The following is a 19,670-nucleotide window of genomic DNA, read 5'->3' as shown; positions in this document are numbered from 1 at the left end:
CTATTTGCAAAAGACTTTGAAAAAGAATTTCCAAAAGAGTTTTCAAAAACAAAACATGTGGTGCAAGCGTGGTCCAAAATGTTTAATAAGAAGAAAGCCATCCATGCATATCTTATGAGATGAATATTGGTTTAATTCCAAGTAACCTTTGTACTTACCTTATGCAAACTAGTTCAATTCTGCACTTTTACATTTGCTTTGGTTTGTATTGGCATCAATCACCAAAAAGGGGGAGATTGAAAGGGAAATAGGCTTACACCTTTTCCTATATGAATTTTGGTGGTTGAATTGCCAAACACAAATAAATTGGACTAACTAGTTTGCTCTAGATTATAAGTTTTACAGGTGCCAAAGGTTCACAACAAACCAATAAAAAGACCAAGAAAGGGTTCAAACAAAGAGAGCAAAAGACAACCGAAGTGTGCCCTGGTCTGGCGCACCGGACTGTCCGGTGTGCCACCGGACAGTGTCCGGTGCACCAGGGAATTCCAGTCTGAACTTGCCACCTTCGGGAATTCTGGGAGGCGCTCCGCTATAATTCACTGGACTGTCCGGTGTAGCACCGGACTATCCGGTGCGCCAGCGGAGTAACGGCTACACAGCGCCAACGGTCGTCTGCAACGAACAATAAATGCGCTACAGTGTGTGCATGCGCGCGCAGAAGGCAGAGCAGCGCCAGAAGGCGCACCAGACAGTGAATAGTGACTGTCCGGTGCACTACCGGACTGTCCGGTGGCCCAGTTGTCAGAAGCTCCAACGGTCGGAACCCAACGGCTTGGTGACGTGGCTGGCGCACCGGACAGTGTCCGGTGGTGCACCGGACTGTACGGTGCGCCATACGACAGAAGCCCTCACCAACGGTTCTTTTGGTGGTTGGGGCTATAAATACCGTACCCCCCAACCACCACACTTCAATGCATCCAAGTTTTTAGCCTTCACACCTCATACAAGAGCTATAGACTTCATTCAAGACACATACAAAGAGATCAAATCCTCTCCCAAGTCCAAAGATCATTCCAATCAAATAGTGACTAGTGAGAGAGAGAAACTTATGTTTATTTGAGCTCTTGCGCTTGGATTGCTTTTCTTCTTCCTCTATTCTTGTTTCCAACTCAATTGTAATCAAGGCAAGAGACACCAATTGTGTGGTGGTCCTTGTGGGGACTTAGTGTCCCGTGTGATTGAGAAGAGAAGCTCACTCGGTCTAAGTGACCGTTTGAGAGAGGGAAAGGGTTGAAAGAGACCCGGTCTTTGTGACCACCTCGACGGGGAGTAGGTTTGCAAGAACCGAACCTCGGTAAAACAAATCACTGTGTCATCCGCTCTTATTCGCTTGTGATTTGTTTTTCACCCTCTCTCTCGGACTCGTTTATATTTCTAACGCTAACCCCGGCTTGTAGTTGTGCTTTAAGTTTGTAAATTTCATATTTGCCTATTCACCCCCCTCTAGGCGACTTTCAAATTTCTTTTTCATCACTCGTGGTGAGCTTCTCGGGATTCTTAGGTGGTTTCATCCCGTCAAGAGTGACTCTCCAAACACCTACATCAACTGCTTATAGGTAGCAAGCCATTCTAGCACTATAATATGGGAAGTTAGTGTCGTCGAAGTGTGATGGCCTATGGGTATCCATCCCCTTCCTATAAAAAGTATCGGCTCGATTAGCAGTGAAGCTAAAACATTTCAAATGAGCCAAACCAGGCTATGATAACACTTGTAGAAATGGTGACTTCTAAGAGGGGGTGAATTAGGACTTCTAAAGCTTCTTTCTAAACTAGGCCACAAATTAATCCCTAGAACAGAACCTATACAAATAAGAAATCTAGAATGTGCAAACTAGGTTTTGTCTAAGTGTTGCTATCTCTACCATAAAAGGAGTTTTGCAACCTAAGTTCCAATCCTAAATATTCTAACTAGAAAGGAGATATTGAAACTTAAGTACTTAATGTAAATGCAGAAGGTAAAGAGCAAAGGTAGATATGCAAACTCTCGTGGATGACGCGTATTTTTACCGAGGTATCCGGAACCATGCAAGGTCCCGACTAATCCTCGTTGGTGCCCCTACGCAAAGGGTAGCCCACGCGAAGGCCAAGCACCACGGATGAGTAACTCCGTACAAAGCTGCGGGCCTTCTCCACGTGCAAGTGGTGTCTGCTTCCAGCTCCTCTCGGTCGCTCCCCATCGTCTCCACTATCGAGCTTCCAGCCGAAACGTTGTGGGCCTCGTTCCCTTTGGTACACGGTGGCGGCCGTGACACAAACTTAGTTGTCACGGTCTCGCAAGACTCTCGTTCCACTCGGCATAATATTACAACAACTCACGCAAGAGCTGAGTGGTTATGTGGGTTTTTCTAAACTCACTCAACTAACTAGGATTCACCTATAGCAAGCGCATAAGCGGTCTAACTAACCTAAGCACTTCGCAAAGCACCTATGCTAATCACCGAGTGATTCTATTAAGCACTTAGTGTTTGAGCACTTGGAAATGTCTATAGCATGTGTTGGTATGTTGCTTGGGCTCCCACCCCTTCAAATGGACGGTTGGAGGGATATAAATAGCCTCCTCTCAATTATAGTCGTTAGACAGAAAGCTGGTTGTTTCTATCGTCGGGCGCACCGGACAGTCCGGTGCACATCGACATGTCTGGTGCCTTGGCCACGTCAGCCGACCGTTGAGGTCTATAACAGTCGATTGTTGATAAAGTTATATTCGACCATTGGCTAGTTTGTCCAATGCACACCGGACCGTCCGGTGCTACAGCACCCGAGAGTCCAGTTGCGGACCTCTCTGCGCACACTATTCGGTGCACACCGGACATGTTTGGTGCGCCACCAGAGTGCTGGCTAACTGCCCACTTCTTAGATTTCTTCACTATTTCCTTGGGCTTCTTTTGGTCTTGAGTCTTGGACTTCTACGCATCTTTTAGGTCTTTTGAGGTGTTACATCCTTAGAGCCTCAGTCCAATCCTCTTCACATCCTATGAACTACAAACACAAATACTTGCAAACACATTAGTCCGCATGTTATGTTGATGATCAAACACCAAAATCATTTAGTTAAATGGGTCGAGGTCTGTTTTCCTTACAATATCAATACATAAAAACCTTAAGGGCCATATGGCCCTACAGACTACAGTTTGTAGGATGTAGTACACTGAACACATGGTTTACAAGCAATATATATAAAAACCTCAAGGGCCATATGGCCCTACAGTATATAGGAATATGATGTGGTATACTTCACAAAGAACACATGGTATACAATGGCATGGAAGAAATGACAGTCAATACCAAAAAAGCAATGCAGTTCATGGGGCCCGCGGGTTAGAGGTCGCGCTGAGGAAAAAGCTCCTGGTCGTTGAGGCCCATTGGTCAGCTGGAAGAAATGAATATGTCAGCCCTAAAAGAACCAACCCTCGGTTGAACCTCACGGCACCGAGCCCAGGGTCGGGGCGTGGCAGAACCTGATAGGGGGCAAGCGTGTCGGAGGGAAACCACTCGGGTGGATCCCGCGACCGACCTCAGACTGACCCGTCGTAAATAATCGATCGCATAAACTATTCCTGGCACTGAACCACAGCGCAGGCGTCGGTTCGCTTTCCACTCATGACCTATGAACACCTCGAATCGCATAGCACTCATGACCTACGAACCTCCCAGACTACGGCACATTTATGGTCCACGCGTCCTACGGTGCACTCATGACCTATCGGAACTAGGCCTGAGTGCGCAAACCACCAACAGGGTGCAACGTGATGAGCCGCGCTGAGCCCTAGGCTATGAAGGCATAGCCTGAATGATGGCGCCCAGGACCCACATAGCCCCGTGCCGCCTACCATAATAAATACAAGACAGTGAAGCAACCCTGAGGCCCACGAGTACGTGTAGCTTTACCCAGGATAGAACATTTGATTTTATCCTTGCCTTATAGATTCTTCCTAAGAGATAGCCATTGTTGGCCGACCTCTCTCCCGGCCTATAAAAGGGAGGTTGGTCCCATGCAGGGGTTGAGCTCATTTTGGATGGAAGACAAGTCATAGACAAACTGACGAACAGGAGGAGAAGCACCAACAAAGATAAGGAGGTCAAAGACCCACCACCAAGGCAAGACTTAAGTAAAAGTCCACTCTATAGCTCTTAGCTTCACTTCCACCCCGATAAAAGACCTAGGAGCCTCTCCTCCCTCTTTCACCCGCTTGTAACCTTTAATATAAGTTTTAACCATCAATAATACCAATAGCATAAGCCACAATGACTGAAAGTAAGAACGTTCTGTCCGAACTAGTATAAATCTTACATTCTCCACCGCGTACACGCTCCAAAACTCAGAATACGCACAATAAATTTAATTTACTTGTCGAGCAAGATTCGAAACACCAAGAAGTAGATTCTCACAAAACCATAGTATCATCTACGATAAATTTCTTCATGTTTGAACAGTATCAGGCGCACATTTCAATTTGTAATATGGCGCTCGAAAACTACACTTAACCTGTCCAAAAACATTGGGTTAATCCTCATCTTTCCTGGGAGACTTGAAATTAGCAACAAGACGACGACGACCGGCATCATGAGCTCACGGTCGTATCCATCTTGGAGGCGTCTTCGATGCCCTTGAAGGCCACACGGAGCTTCCTCAACGAGGACACTTTTTTCCCGTTGTTCTCTGCCATGCCCGTGGCATGGACAGTGGTGTATGGGACCTCTTTGAGAAGCTCAAACATGGGGATGCTCAGGTTTGGCCGTGTCATCTGCTCCAGCACCTCCGGTGACTGCATGTACAGGTTGTTACCTTCGTGCGTCACGCTGGCTTTCGACATCCGCAACTTGGGGTGCTCTTCAAGCATCTTGATGAACTGTCAATCAGGCAAACAGGCTTTAGACAGACCAAACAGCAGATAAATAAAGTACGAAACCATTTATAGTTACTCTTTAGCTCATATATAACATGACACCTTAAATTAACAAATAGAAGTAAATTTCAGAAACCTTGACATGTGTATGAAAAAGCTAGACTTATGTGCATGTTACAAAAAATACAATTTTGGCAGTCTCAAAAACCAGCAGTCTTGAGACCAATCCCACATGTTCACTTCATGGGGCCATCTTGCATGCCATGAGTCTGTCCACATCAGATCGGGTAAAATAGAGGATTTACACTGTAGATGACACTGTTTGCAGAGTGAAATTTGAAATAAAAGATGGGGTAGGGTAGCTGCTGGAGACAGCTTGATGTCCGAACATAGTCATGTGGTCACAAAGCTATATTTTTTTATAAAAAGAACGTACCCAGTGTCGTAGGCTTCCCACACTGTGCGGGTCTGAGAAAGGGTATCTTTAAGTGCTAAATCTTGCCCCGCATAATATACAGAGGCTGTATGTCAAAATAGTTATAGCTTTATAGGTTTTCGCATAGGAACTAAAGCTTGTAGTTATTTGATAAAAAAAATGTCCAAATAGCTATAGTTTTTTTATTTAGTCCACCAAATAATATACCCAGCTGGAGATTAAATTGGATGACTGGGAGAAGATTACAGTAGATAGGAGGTGAGGAGGAGCTCCTGCACCTTCTCTAAGACCAAGAGTTTCTTTTCTGCTGATACAAGGTGCTGCGCCCTTGATTTTATAGTCCTCAGGCGCCAGCCAAATCTATTGGGAGCAACAAACTGATAATACTTATCCCTATCCCAGCAGATTATTCTTATCTCTAAACTGTTAATGCTTATCCTTATCCCAACAGATTTCCATTTCTATTCTTATCTCTAAACTGCTACTTATCCCTATCCCAACATATTTTCGTTGCTATATTCTTTATTCTTATCTCTAAGCCCCCAGCGGCAGCTGGTTTCCAGGTGTCAGTTCTCCTGGTGCAGCAGGGGCTGCGGTGCTGGTTTAGGTCTTTTCTGGCCTAGGTTAGCATTGGTAGATCCTCCTAATAAAAGAACCCGTAACACTTCCCTCGCATTATGAAACAGCTCGTCCTCGAGCTGAAACGAAGAGGACGCGTCCTTGAGCTCAGTGAGTTGCTCCCATGTAGCGTCAGCAGTAGATTAGCCCATCCAGCTGACCAATACCTTCCAAACTCCACGGTTGAGGCGAGCACACAGAATCGTTACTGGCCGAGATGACACTCTGTTGGCGGCTGTCGCTGGAATTTTTTGGAGAAAACCACATGGAAGACATTATGGATGCGGGCATGTGGTGGCAGAGCAAGCTTGTAGGCGATAGGCCCAATGCACTCAAGCACTTGGAAGGGCCCATAGTATTTGGGAGCCAGCTTGTCCTAAGCGTTATCACTCAGTGATGCTGCAAGACGGTGTTGAAGACGCAGCCAAACCCATTAGCCTACCTAGATCTCCACGGCGTGATGATGGGTGTCGTAATTGCCTTTCATAATCTAGGCATGCAACAATCTATCACGAATTTCAAGCAGAAATTCGTCACACTCCTGGAGCTGTTGGTCAACAGCAGCCACCTTGGACTGCCCTTGGTTGTGGGAGAGCAGTGTTGATGGATTGCGACCGCAGACCACATTGAATGGTGTGGAACGAAGAGCAATCTAGAAAGAGGTGTTTTGTAGCAGTGTTCTGCCCATGGTAGCCAGCGCAGCTAACTTGTAGGCTAATCACCGTCCAAGCAGCGCAAGTAGACGCCCAAGATCCTATTGGTCACTCTGACTGACCATCACTTTAGAGGTGGAAAGCCGTACCGAGGTGTAGTTGCATGCCGGAGAGTGAACAATTCCGTCTATAATATATGGGTGAAGACAGGATCGCGATCTCTGACAATGAAGCACAGGACGCTGTGAAGCCTAACAATGTTGTCGAAAAATGCCTTAGCAACAAAGACGACGATGTATGGATACCCCCAGGGGTAGAAAGTGAACGTACTTGGACAAGCGATTGACCACTGTGAGGACCACTGACTTGCCACCAATGCGAGGGAAGCATTCCACAAAGTCCACGGTGAATCGGTGATCTTCGCCTAGACCAAATTTGGTATCTCGAGAGGCTGCAGCAGTCCCACTGGGTGGAGGTGCTCTAATTTGTTGCGCTGGCAAATTTCACAGCTCTTGATGTAGTATTTGACTATCTTGGCTGCTTTGGCGTTGTAGGAGGCACGGAGTAGGTGTAGTGTCTTCTGTATGCCTTCGCGGCCCACCCCATGAGTTGTGGCCAGGATAGTCGATCATAGGAGGATGGAAGGGGGACGAACACACGGCTGACGCACATGGCGAGGCCGTTGGTTGATGACCAGTTGGTCGTGGCTTCACCTTTGCGAATCTGGTCCAGCAGGTGTCTCCCCTCGTCGAGCTCAAGCACTCACATCAGAGGTCGTCAAAGAGTGCGAAGGAGGGGCTGGGCTGGACATGGCCAGCGCTGCTACTGCATCCTCGTCGCGGCAAGATAACATGTTGATGGTCGTGTTGGAGTTGCCTGGCATACATTCAATAGAAAAGTCGTAGCCAAAAAGTTTGCTCACCCAAGTATGCTGCGATATAGTGGAGATGCACTAGTCCAGCAGGGGAATTTCAGCGAGTAGTGGTTTGTCCGCACGACAAACGGGCGTGTCCATAAATATGTCCGCTAGTGGCACATGGTCTTGACCAGACCAATGAGCTCGTACTCATAGGCGGCCAGTTTGGCGTGCTGCGGCAAGCGATCAGGGCCCCGTCCTGATGGAGCACCATGCCAAAGCTTGTTCCTGAAGCATCACAGTTGATGATGCATGTGGCATTGAAGTCAGGCAACTACAAAGTTGGGCTATGTTTGAGGGCGTCAAAAGCCTGGTCGACGGCTGCATCCCAAGTGAAGGCCTTTTTTCAGCAACTGTGTGAGTGGTCAAGCTATTAGACTGAAGTTCTGAAATAATTTTCAGTAATAGCCGACGTGACCAACGAATATGTTAGAGTACCAGTAATAGCCGACGTGACCAAGGAACCTGTTAGAGTACTCGTTTAGGGTTTTAGGGTCAGCCCCTTGTAATTACAGTTTTACCCTGTGTAATGGGTCAGGCCCAACAACCTGAGTCTATTAATACAACTCCCAACCCTGAGCTAGGGTTAGGGTTTCCCACATGCTATAGAGCTAGGTCCAATTTTTCCTCTCCCCTTCCTCCTCACCCCCAGCCGTCGGTCACTCCCCTGCCGCTGACATCTCCCAGTTGTCGGCCCTCCCCTCTCCCCGCCGGCGCACCCCCAGCCGCCGGCCCGCCCCCAAGCCGTCGGCCTTCCCCGATCTGCAGCAGCCGCCGGACATGGACCCCGTCAGCACCGCCCTGCAGGACTCTCCGCCCGCCTCCTCCGCGTTGGTCGTGGCCCTCGCCACCATTCAGGCGGCCGTAGCCACCTCCCAGGAACGCCAGCGCGCCGCGTCCCTGGCCTTGGAGCAAGAGTACCATCGGCACTGCCCTAACTGCCTAGATGGCCACCGTGCAACGCCTTCTCCTCGGTCGCCCGCCGATCGCCCATGAGGGCCCCTCGATGGCCCCCGAGGCTCCCCATGCCTCCGGGCTCGACGCCGACACCATCGCCGACCTCCATGCTAAGGCCGTCGGGGTCCACAACATTCGATCTCTCATGTCTGTTGTGTTAGACCCGACATCCTCCCACTACCCTCGATGGCGCATTCAGGTTATCCTCACGCTTCGGTGGATCGCCCTCACCGACCTCGTCGTCCCGCTGTCTCCATCGTGGGTCTAGATGGATAGTGTGGTCCTCTCATGGCTCAACGGCACCACCACCGTCGAGCTGCAGGACATCATCCGTGACCAGGCGGACACCAAGCGCCAAGCATGGCTCGCTCTCGAGGGCCGGTTCCTCGGGAACCGGGAGGCTCGAGCGCTCCACCTCAATGTTCAGTTCCACCTGTTCTCTCAAGGGATCTCTCCGTGGGAGAGTACTGCCGCCAGATGAAGCGCATGACGGACTCTCTCTGCGACCTCAGCAAGCCTGTCGTCGACTGTACCTTAGCGTTGAACCTTCTGCGTGGCCTCAGCCCCCGCTACGGCCACCTGAAGGCTCTCATTAAGAGGATTGCGCCCTTTCCCACCTTCCACGTCGTGCGGAACGAGCTTCTCCTCGAGGAGCTCACCATGGACACTGAGGCACCTGCTCTGAGCCCCGGCACTCTACAACGCTCCTCCCGGTGGCAGGCGCCTTCAGGGGGCCACGCCCCTCGCCTCCGTCGACGGGGCTCCTATCGCACTCCACCTGCCGTCCCTGCGGCCCCTCATCCGGCTTCCGCCGTCGACGAAGGTCGTCGTTTCCTCAAGGGCGGCCGCGGGGGTGGCGGCTCCACCCGAGCTTGTCCCTCCGGCCGGGGTGGCGGACAGGCGTGGCCGTCATTCTACAACCCCTGGACCGGGACCATCTCCATGTGGCCAGGTCGGGCCCCGAGTGCCTCTCGTCCTCTGTCGCCGGCCCTTCTGACAGCGCCTCCCTACGGCGCGCCTTCGACGCCTCCCTACGGCGTGCCATCGACGACTCTGGCTCCGCCCTAGCTCCCGCCGCTGGGGACCCCCACCTCGACGCCTTGGTCCCGCTGGTTGGAGGATGGGACTCTGCCTCCCTCGTCGCCGCCTTCAGCACCATGGCGATGACCCCACCCCCCCCCCCCCCTCCGACTGTGTCATCGACTCTGGTGCATCCTACCACACCACCCCCACTGCATGCACGCTCTCTCGCTCCCATCCCTTCCATTTGTCTCATCCATCCTCAATCGTCTTTTGGAAACGGTTCCACTCTGCTAGTCACCTCAGTAGGTGCCTCGGTTCTCCCTGGGCCGTTCTATCTCAATGACGTTCTCGTCGCCCCTCATATCACTCATAATCTTCTTTCTGTTCATCGGCACCATTGCTTCTCGATTATATCTTTCAGCATTTGGAGGTAGTGGTACGGTCGAACAACGACCGTCAGGGTGGATGTGGTGGTCGAACGATCGTGGGGAAGGCAGATGTAACCTCAAACCATCAACTAAAAATAATGCATTTAATTTATTAGTAGCGAGTATAGTAAAGAATTTTTTTTAAATCAAGTGTTTGATCTTATTTATCTTCAGAAGAATTTTGCTTGCTCATAATTGTTTGTTAATTGTTTTTATAAAATTATTTTATATTGAGAACCCAATTTATTAAAATGAGGACTTTGGTCCAAAAATAAATTCTTTAATGATAAATATTGTTGGTATAATTATTATGAATTTTCAGAAATATTTAAAAATATTTTTATTTATATTTTTGGGATATAAGGATAAAAGAAAAAAAGGGAAACCCCGAGTCGCCCGCCGTGCCCCCTCACCTCCCCTGCACCCATAATGGCCGCACCCCTTCCTCTTCCCCATTCACTCCCCTTCTGTAACCCCCGCCATCAATGGAGTTATGGAGCCGCCGCAACCCTTCCCCTCCCCGGTGCCCTCTCCCTCTCTCCCTCTATAAAGGCAACCGAGTTCTCTCTCCCTCTCCTGCCCAAGCTCTCTCCCTCACCTCTTCCTCTCTCACTCGCCTCATCGGCTGCGCCGCGCCCTCGCCGGAGCCCGTCGAGACCTCGCCAGAACCGGTCGAGCCTCGTCTGCGCTCGCCCGAGCCTCTGCCGCTCGTCCTCTTCGCCCGAACCTATGCCGCTCTCGTCCGCCCCGGTCGAGCCTCTGGCATTCCGCGCCAGCGCCGTGCCCATGCCACGCCGTTGTCCGTTCATTGCAAGGTTGAAACAACCAGGTTTTTTATTAATTTTGAAAATTTCGTTTCAAATTATGTCATGAATTTGTAACTGTTGCTGTAATTTGGGAATTATTGTGATTCATGTTTGGTTATGAATTCTAGAGTTTATCTAGAAGTTATAATCCAAGGTTCATTTAGGCTCACTAAATAAATAATGGAAACTTCGTAACACGGAATTAGTAAGTGGTGTAGAATTCATCATAATGCAAGAATTATAGGTCTAATGTATTATTAGATGTTTTGACCTCTGATTACTATAATGATGTTTCCTTTTAGAAAGAAAGGATCAAACTAAAAGGATATCATTATTCAGAAGAGAAATAATTAATTGGCAATTTATTTCTATAGAATTGGTTAAGTCTATATCTAAGCTATGTTAGTTAAAATACATTTGTAGTCGCATGTCCATATAAGTTTCAACAGTGACAATCCAAAGTAGATATTTTAGTGGATTAATAAAATAAATATGAACTAGGTTTTATTTTAGGCACTATTTATAGGTATATTTTGTGTGGTATATGATTGTTCATGTAATGGTGAATGTTACCCATGTAATGGTGTATGTTTATTTATTTGGTGTATGTTTTCTTTTGTATGTACGATATGTGAATCGATATTAGAAGCTGACTGTGTGGTATAAGAACCGAATACGTTCGAAGACGACCCGCAGGACACGTTTGAGCAAGGCAAGTGGATTCTCCCTTTGCATTTATGTTTGTACCCAAGTAATGCATATAACAATATTTACTTTTCAGATATTTGCATAATTTGATGGGATTTGCCTAAATAGGATTTCCAAGAAATATCAACCATATTCCTTGATTACCCTAAGATAAATACTATGCTTAGCAATTTGTGCTACTGCTCAACTTGATATTGTGATGTCACTCTGTAAATGATACGACTGTTCCGGAAATGAAATTTGTTTTATGATGTTAACACGATGGTTAAACAAGATCATTTCGTATTAAATGGAACATGGAGTGACCACCCAGGATAACAGTGCAACCACGAGTGCTATAATGGCTCTGGCTTTGGTAATTAGCTCTATAGACTTAGTGCTTAGCAACTCTACCTGAAAGATGAGCAAGAGGGGGCGGCAGTGGTTTAGTGGCAGCTCATGTTAACATGGGGTGGTAGTATTGGCTAAGTTACCTCGCCCAAAGGGCCATCAATACTGACGTGGAAAACTTAGCGGGTGGCTTTGTACTAAGGATATTTTGTGAAAGCCTCATAATGGATCCCTAGCCATTCACCTCGGCAGTGTTTACGGGTCTGTACAACCCAGGCTAGATGGGATACATGGCTTGTGGGTAAAGTTGTACCACCTCTGCAGAGTGTAAAACTGATATGTCAGCCGTGCTCACGGTTATAAGCAACCTGGACCCTCACATGATAATTGAACTTAAAGATGGAAAATAAATCGTGATCCGATGATTCATAAATGGTTTGCTTAAATGGCTTCACTTAAGTGTTTTTGAGATATAATCATGTACTTATGTTTAATTGGGATTTTTGGGATATACTTATAATTAGTAAATCAGGCGTTGTTAATAAAATATTGACCAACTAAAATGCTTACCGCTTAACCATATCCTACCTTGTTAAACTTGCATTTCTCCTCCCACTTGCTAAGCCCCGACCATAAGTGAGCTCACCCCTTGCTAATATTTTGATCAGAGGGTGATGAAGAAGACTTTACCGAAGATGTTGACGAGTACTAAGTCTAACGATGCGCCAGTCATCTTCCTGTGGGAGATTACCCATGTTATTTCCGATGTACTTTGATGATGATACTATTTAAGACAGTTATGTCTGGATGATGTAATAAAGTTAATCTACTCTCTTTACGTCTTTATTGCATTGTATTTTGATATATTACACTTGTGATGTCAACATATGTGTGGAAAATAGATCCTGGCACACATATGTTATGCATTCGGTTTTGCCCCCAAAACCGGTTGTGACAGCAGACCTTCCAGTTTGACGAACACAACTGCAAACTCGACCAGGGGCAGTTGCGGTACATTGTCAGTGGAGAGAGAGGAGTCCTATGGTCGTGCGGCGCCCAACCTGTTCAATTTGACGCGATAGTCGATCTACCAAAATGTCATGCAGAGTCGAGAGAAGTCACAAACAATGGGCCCAAGAAAGCGCAGCCAACTACATCCAAGGGTCATTTCATATCCCTCTAGGTTGATGACCAAGAAACCAATGCAGAATGGCTCGTCGTGGATGGAGAAGGGCAACCGAGAGCAGACCCCCTGACCCCCTAGCACAAGAGTCGCTCGTCGTTTGCCACGCCCACGGTCGTACCATCCCGAGTGGTGAGGCGCAAGCTTAGACGTCGAGCCACGCGAGTTGCTAGGAAGCAGTGCGTGGAACCAGAGTCAACCAGAGAGATGAGGAACTGGTCATGCGTCGAGATGGGTAGACGCATCGTCTGACCTGTGCATGTGCCAGTCAGAGCATGAAGAGAAATCTCTTTTTTTCTCGAACACGCAGGAGAGCTGCGTATCATTTCATTAAAAGAAGGATGATAATTACAATGACCTAAACACCACTCACACAAACAACACTAGTAATAACCACCTTCTAACCGGGGTTGAACACAAAAGCTAGGTCCGAAAGACGGGTCAAGCCTTTGGCCCCCGCAAAACACCACATATTGAACTCATCACTGGCTGAGGTAAGCAATCCAGCTATAGAAGGCTGAGCACCATTGAAAACACAGTCATTGCGGTGTCTCCAGATAGTCCAAGCCCCAAGGATCACCAAGGAGTTAAGGCCATCTCTAAGGTCCTTAGGAGTAACCTCAGCCGATCTACTCCACCAAGCTTCAAAATTGATATCTTCCATCCCGGGGGAGAGGGCGGACAGGCCGACACGTTGGAGAAGAAGATACCAAAATTGCCTCGCGAGGACACAAGAAACAAGCAAGTGATGAATAGACTCTCCTTCCTGGTCACATAAGGGGCAAGAACTAGGATGGGGAAGACCCCTCTTAGCGAGCCGGTCAGTCGTCCAACATTTATTATGTAGGACCAACCAGAGGAAAAACTGACACTTCGGCGGTGCCCAGGTGCTCCACACTCTTTCAAAGCCCGCCATGGAGGTAGAACCACAGAACATTATCTCATAAGCAGATTTGGTCGAATAGATACCATTGGAAGAGAACCTCCAATAATGTTTATCTGGAACTCCCAGTTGAAGATCAACGTCAACCACAACATCTCCCAGCAAAATGAAGTCAGCAATGACCTCCCAAGATACCACTCCCCTTAAATCTCCAATCCATGATGAGCTACACAGAGCATCAACCACTGTCCTTCGCTTCACCAGCCTTTCAGGAACCAAACTAAAAACATGAGGGCCAAGTCTGCAATCCTCTGACCCAGGATCCATCTGTCATGCCAAAAAAGAGTGGACTGCCCATCACCCACTATGGAGGCCATTGCCAAAGAGCACAAGCTATCCAAGAACCGGTTTGAATGGAATGGCAAATCAGTCCAAGGTTTGGAAGAATCAGTTTTTTGGAGCCAAATCCATCTAGCACGAAGGGCCCTATTTAAGCATTGAAGATCAGATATACCAAGCCCCCCTAACTCCTTGGGGGGTGTTACCTTGCCCCAGGCCACCATACAATGACCACCATTAGCCTCTTTACGCCCTCGCCACAAGAACCCACGACGGATTTTATCAATTGCTTTAATAGCCCACTTAGGCAAATCCAGAGCCATCATTTGATAAATAACAGTAGTAGTGAGCACAAATTGCACCTGGGTAGCTCTGCCAGCACGGGTCATCAGGTCAGCTTTCCAAGCCGGTAAGAGATCAGCCACCTTGTCAATAAGAGGCTGAAGCTGAGGTTTAGATAACTTCTTCAGGGAGAGAGGGAGACCCAAGTATTTAATTGGAAAAGTCTCAAATCTGCAGGGAAGGAGCTGCTGGACCAAATTCAAATCAGCATGTGTGCAACGGATGGGTACAATACTGCTCTTTGCCATATTAGTTCTCAACCCTGAAGCATCCCCAAACAGATCCAAAATCCTCACAGCAGTGTTTAAGTCCCTAGGCTCTGGTTTTAGGAAGAGAGCCACGTCGTCTGCATAGAGCGAGATCTGGTGCTGAAATGAATTAGAAGAAATGGGCTGCAGCAACCCATGCTCCTCAGCCTTGATAAACAGCAAAGTGAGGACATCCATAACAATTATAAAAAGCAGCGGAGATAAGGGGTCACCTTGCCGCAAGCCCCTTCTATGTGAAATGAACCGTCCAAGCACCCCATTGAGCAGGATCTGGGTGGAAGAGGTCATAAGAAAACCACTTATCACATCCCTCCACACTGGACCAAAGCCTAATTTTTCTAGAACCTCAAGAAGGAAAGGCCAAGAGACCGAGTCGAAGGCCTTGGAAATGTCCAGCTTCAAAAGAATTCTAGGCTGATTTTTAGCATGGAGAAATCTTGCCGTCTGCTGGACAAGCATAAAATTGTCTTGTATGAAGCGACCTTTGATGAAGGCGCTTTGTGCTTTAGAGATCAGCCCCTCCATATGACACCTCAACCTATTTGCAAGAGCCTTAGTCACCAGCTTGGCGAAACTGTGGATCAAACTAATGGGTCTGAAATCCTTGGCAGCAATAGCATCATTATGTTTTGGTAGCAGCGTAATGAAAGCTGTGTTAAGGAATCTGAAATTCCTGAAGTCTCTCCCCCAAATAGTTGAAACAGCTGCCATAATGTCATTTTTTATAGGAACAATTGGATCTATACCATTAAAAGATCCAAACTTTAGATATATACCATGGACCCCACATGTCATTGACTCATGTGGACCCACATGTAAGTGAGATAGTAATGGTATGAATCCAAAGTGGTGATCTTTTAATGGTATGGATCCAAATTTCCCTTTTTTATAATAGGCCAGCAACTTTTATAAAACTGCCCGGTGAACCCATCGGGGCCAGGAGCCTTGTCCGCGGGGAGTTGCTTGATAGTGTTCAAGATCTCCTCCTCAGTAATTAAAAACTCAAGAGCCTGAAGGTCATGTTGCTGCAGTCCCAAGGCATCAAGGTTGATAGTTTGGTTTCTCTGCACTTCACTTCCAATTAGATTCATATAGAAATCCCAGAAAACCTCAGCCTTCCCATCATGGGAGGTGAACAGCTGGTCTCCATCCCGAATTGCAGTAATAAAGTTCTTCCTCTTGCGAAATCTTGAGCAAGCATGAAATAACTTGGTGTTGGCATCGCCGTCCTTGAGCCAAGACAGCCGATATCTGGTCCTAGCCACCGTCCTGAGCAGGGAAGCAAAGAACAAGCAATGTTTCTTCAATTGCTGTAGCAGCCAGCGTTCAAGATCAGAAAGAGGTCTACCATCCCTTGCTGATTCTAGCTGCAACATCACTTCTCTAGCTAACTCGAGCTGTAACTTCAAGTTGCCCACTTTTTTGTCACTCCATCGTTGTAGCCCCTTGGCTGTAGCCTTGAACTTGAGGGAGAGAGATTTAAGGGGGCAAGCATTATTCTGTACAGAGTGCCAAGCATTAGAAACTGCATCATGAAAGCCCACAAATTTTGTCCAAAAGGACTCAAAGTGAAATCTCCTCTTGCCCCGAAGATTATCCTTCAATCCAAGGAGAGGACAATGATCAGAGCCCTCGGAAACGGAACATTGGAGTAAGAAATCTGGGAATTTCTGCTCCCACTCCACGGAACATAAGACTCTGTCTAGTCGTACCAACACATCATGTGCCCCTGCCCAGGTGAATTTCCACGTCAAGAGAAATCTCATTGTCGTTTTTTGTGATGGCATCATCAGATAGAGACTCGTCGTCAGTGGCTTTGAGGAGAAACATCCCTTTCATGAAGTAGGCCTTGAAATGGTCCTAAGAAAATTTTCGGAGCAGTTGAAACAAAGGCCCTCTTCGCGTCTACAGGCCATTTCCTTCGTTGTGAGTCTGGTCATGCGGTCACCAGCAGGGGCGCGTGGATTGAATGGTGCATCGGGCATGTCGAACGGGGTTGTAGATGTTGACGACGTCACTACCACTGGTGCTATTGTGGAGCGGCCCATGGTGCGGTGGGCCAAGGGTGTCAAGCCATATGTAGGTGCGAGCCAGGAAGCCAACGTCTTCCAGGGTCTGGGGTGCATCGAGCTCGACATTGGTCTTCAAAGATTCAGGCCATATGTAGGTGCGATCCCCAGAATCGAAGGTGGCATGACTCACCTAGGAAGTTGCTACATGTCAATGGGGCAAAGCGGCTATTAGTGAGACCAAAGAAATGGTTCCAGGATGGGGTGACCTGGTTCTATTCTAGCCAGTAATACCACTGCTTGGCGGTGCCTTACATATAAAATGAAGCCAGACAGACCTTCTCCATGTCCATAGTATGAGCGGCTTGAAAAATTGCTCACGACGATGGAGCCACAACAGGGGGTAATCAGAACCATTGTACTTGGGAAAACGGAGTTTCGGCATTGATCAGTACTTCGGCCCTGTCACCAGCATCTGATGGCTCTGGAAGTCGTGGGCCTCTTTAGGACAGGTTTTTTTCTAAAGAGCTTTTTATGAGAATTTGGATTCCTGAATAATCTAGTTGTCACGAGAATCTGGATATTGCTGGGCTTACGTGCGGAGGAAGATAAAGTGGTCTGCACGGTTTAAAGTTTAGGAAACGGCGGATTCCTCCCGTCGCGACGACTCGGGGGGATTATGCATTCATGTTGATTTGGTCGATTTTCACAGAAACAATTCTCACATAAGTGGGCTGATAAGAGAAGCGTTTGGCTGCCAGAAGCCGAAACAAATAGGGCCAATGGGTTTGGCCCCCTAATCAGCCATAGGACACCTGTCAGCGGCCTCGAGTTGTCTTGACGTTGTTGAGGCGACATAGATGTGGCCTTTATCGTCCTTGACGAAGGAGACATCGATGGACAGGTTGGTGACGTTATCACCTAGAGCCGTCAACCACGATGAATTGTTGGTCACCTTGCCGGGCACATCGTTGAGGGTGATGGTGAGGTTTTGGATCTGAATGGCGAGGTCCTTGAGCGTGATGGCTTTGTGGATGCTATCAAAGGCCATGTTGGTGGCACAAGTGCTGGAGATGGACTTCTGTGATGGTGCAAGGAGTGGTGATGATCGAGGAATGGAACAGATAGAGGGAGGGGTGAGCTAGGAGATCCTCAGGTGCAGAATTGCTGGCTCTGGGTACCAATGTGTTATGGCTAGAGATTGAATTGGATGACAAGAAGAGGATTACAGCAGATAGGAGGTGAGGAGGAGCTCCTGCGCCTTCTCTCTAAGGCCAGGGGTTTCTTCTCTGCTGATACAAGGTGGTGCACCCTTGATTTTATAGTCCTCATGGGCGCCAGCCAAATCTATTGGGACCAACAAACTCCTAATATTTATTTTATCCCTATCTCAACAAATTTTTCTTATCTCTAAATTGTTAATACTTATCCAGTTATCCTTATCCTAACAAATTTTCATTTCTATTCTTATCTCTAAACTGCTAATACTTATCCCTATCCCAACAAATTTATGTTGCTATTCTTATCTCTAAGCTCCTGGCAGCAGCTGATTTCTAGGTGTCAGTTCTCATGGTGCAGTAAGGGCTGTGGTGCTGCTGGTTTGGGCCATTTCTGACCTGGGTCAACATTGGTAGGTCCTCCCAATAAAACAGTCCATAACAATTATTGTCTTTTTAGGGCTCAGCTATGTGATCGTTATATGACGATTGTGATTTGTATATGTGCAATATAGATAGAGTCTATACCTTTGCATGCTTAAAACATTTCATATCTACGTCCCTTTCACAACTTCATCCATAGCATGCACAAGAATGCATGAATCAATCTACAATAGACTAGCATACACAATTGCATGGCATAGAATATGAGGAATTTTAATAAGGTAATCCTGGTGGAAAAAATGCTCATGCAATAACAATTTTTCTCCACTGACTGGTGAGGTTTTGGCATTGGAACTCACATCTGAAAGAGTAGATGACGTATCCAGCTCAACAAGGGTACCAGGCCCACATACAAGGCAATCTTTGTCTCTGACAAACTCAGTTACTTTAATGTGTGTTCCTTCCAGACCGTTGTACCTGCAAATAGACATAATAATCACTAGTTATCAAACAGCGCATGTGCTGTGTTTTTGTAACCCTGTTAACAAACACATTGGATTCATAAATAATTGTTAAAAAAAGTTCACAGCAGTAGCACCTAGCAGGATAACAAGTTAACAACTAACATGGTTTGAAGAACAGAAGAAATATAGTAATCAGTTAAAGAGGACATGAACATCAAATCAAGCATATATGCAGGCAGCAATGCAAAACCCAAATAATAAAATAATAAACTCAGCACTGTTAGAGTGGACGCACTAACCACTTCAACCCAAAAGATTAAGCTATTAGGAGAAAATAGGCAATCCACTTATACACTTCAACGCCCCCACTCACGTGCAGCAAGAGAGAAATGCCCAAACGTGGAAATAAGGGGTGGAGGCACAAATAAGCCTCTATAAGGATTCGAACTCGAGACCTCTGGCTCTGATACCATGTTAGAGGGGACACAGTAACTAGTTCAACCCAAAAGCTTAAGTTGTTAGCAGAAGATAGGCAATCCACCTATACACTTCAACAAGCGCCACAGACTAACTTATATTAAAGACTTCTATGCTGGAGTTAAATTACTTTAAACTCATTTCCCTCAATCTAGGTTCACTCACGTAGTCACGTTTTTCCTTCTACATGAATCCATGTTTTTTCAAGTCATCGACTAGTCGGCGACTAGTCGTCCGGTCGGCCCTGGGATCTCGACTGGTGGGGCCGGCTCGACTTTTCTGGCAAGTCGGGCGACTTGGCAACGACCGGAAATTCTCAGTCAACTAGTCGTCGACTTGGTCTGGCAAGTCGGCCGACGTGTGTCCTAGTTTGGCCCA

The 19,670-nt window shown here is 47.2% G+C and overlaps 1 protein-coding gene across 1 annotated transcript in view; it reads right to left on the bottom strand.

Moving 5' to 3' along the window:
- Nucleotides 1-4,201: 4,201 nt before the first annotated feature.
- The window catches only part of LOC100283559 (uncharacterized), a 28,449-nt gene continuing 12,980 nt past the window's right edge, over nt 4,202-19,670 (bottom strand). Inside the window, exons 8-9 of the mRNA NM_001156459.2 lie at nt 18,711-18,828; nt 4,202-4,853 (exon numbers count right to left, since the gene is read on the bottom strand). Coding sequence (NP_001149931.2) covers nt 4,566-4,853; nt 18,711-18,828 — 406 coding nt within the window. The 3' untranslated portion in view covers nt 4,202-4,565. The remainder of the gene's footprint in view (nt 4,854-18,710; nt 18,829-19,670) is intronic.

This window comes from Zea mays, chromosome 8 (genome assembly GCF_902167145.1).
Source record: "Zea mays cultivar B73 chromosome 8, Zm-B73-REFERENCE-NAM-5.0, whole genome shotgun sequence".
Taxonomy (NCBI): Eukaryota; Viridiplantae; Streptophyta; class Magnoliopsida; order Poales; family Poaceae; genus Zea; species Zea mays.
This window is presented reverse-complemented; position numbering and strand designations above follow the sequence as displayed.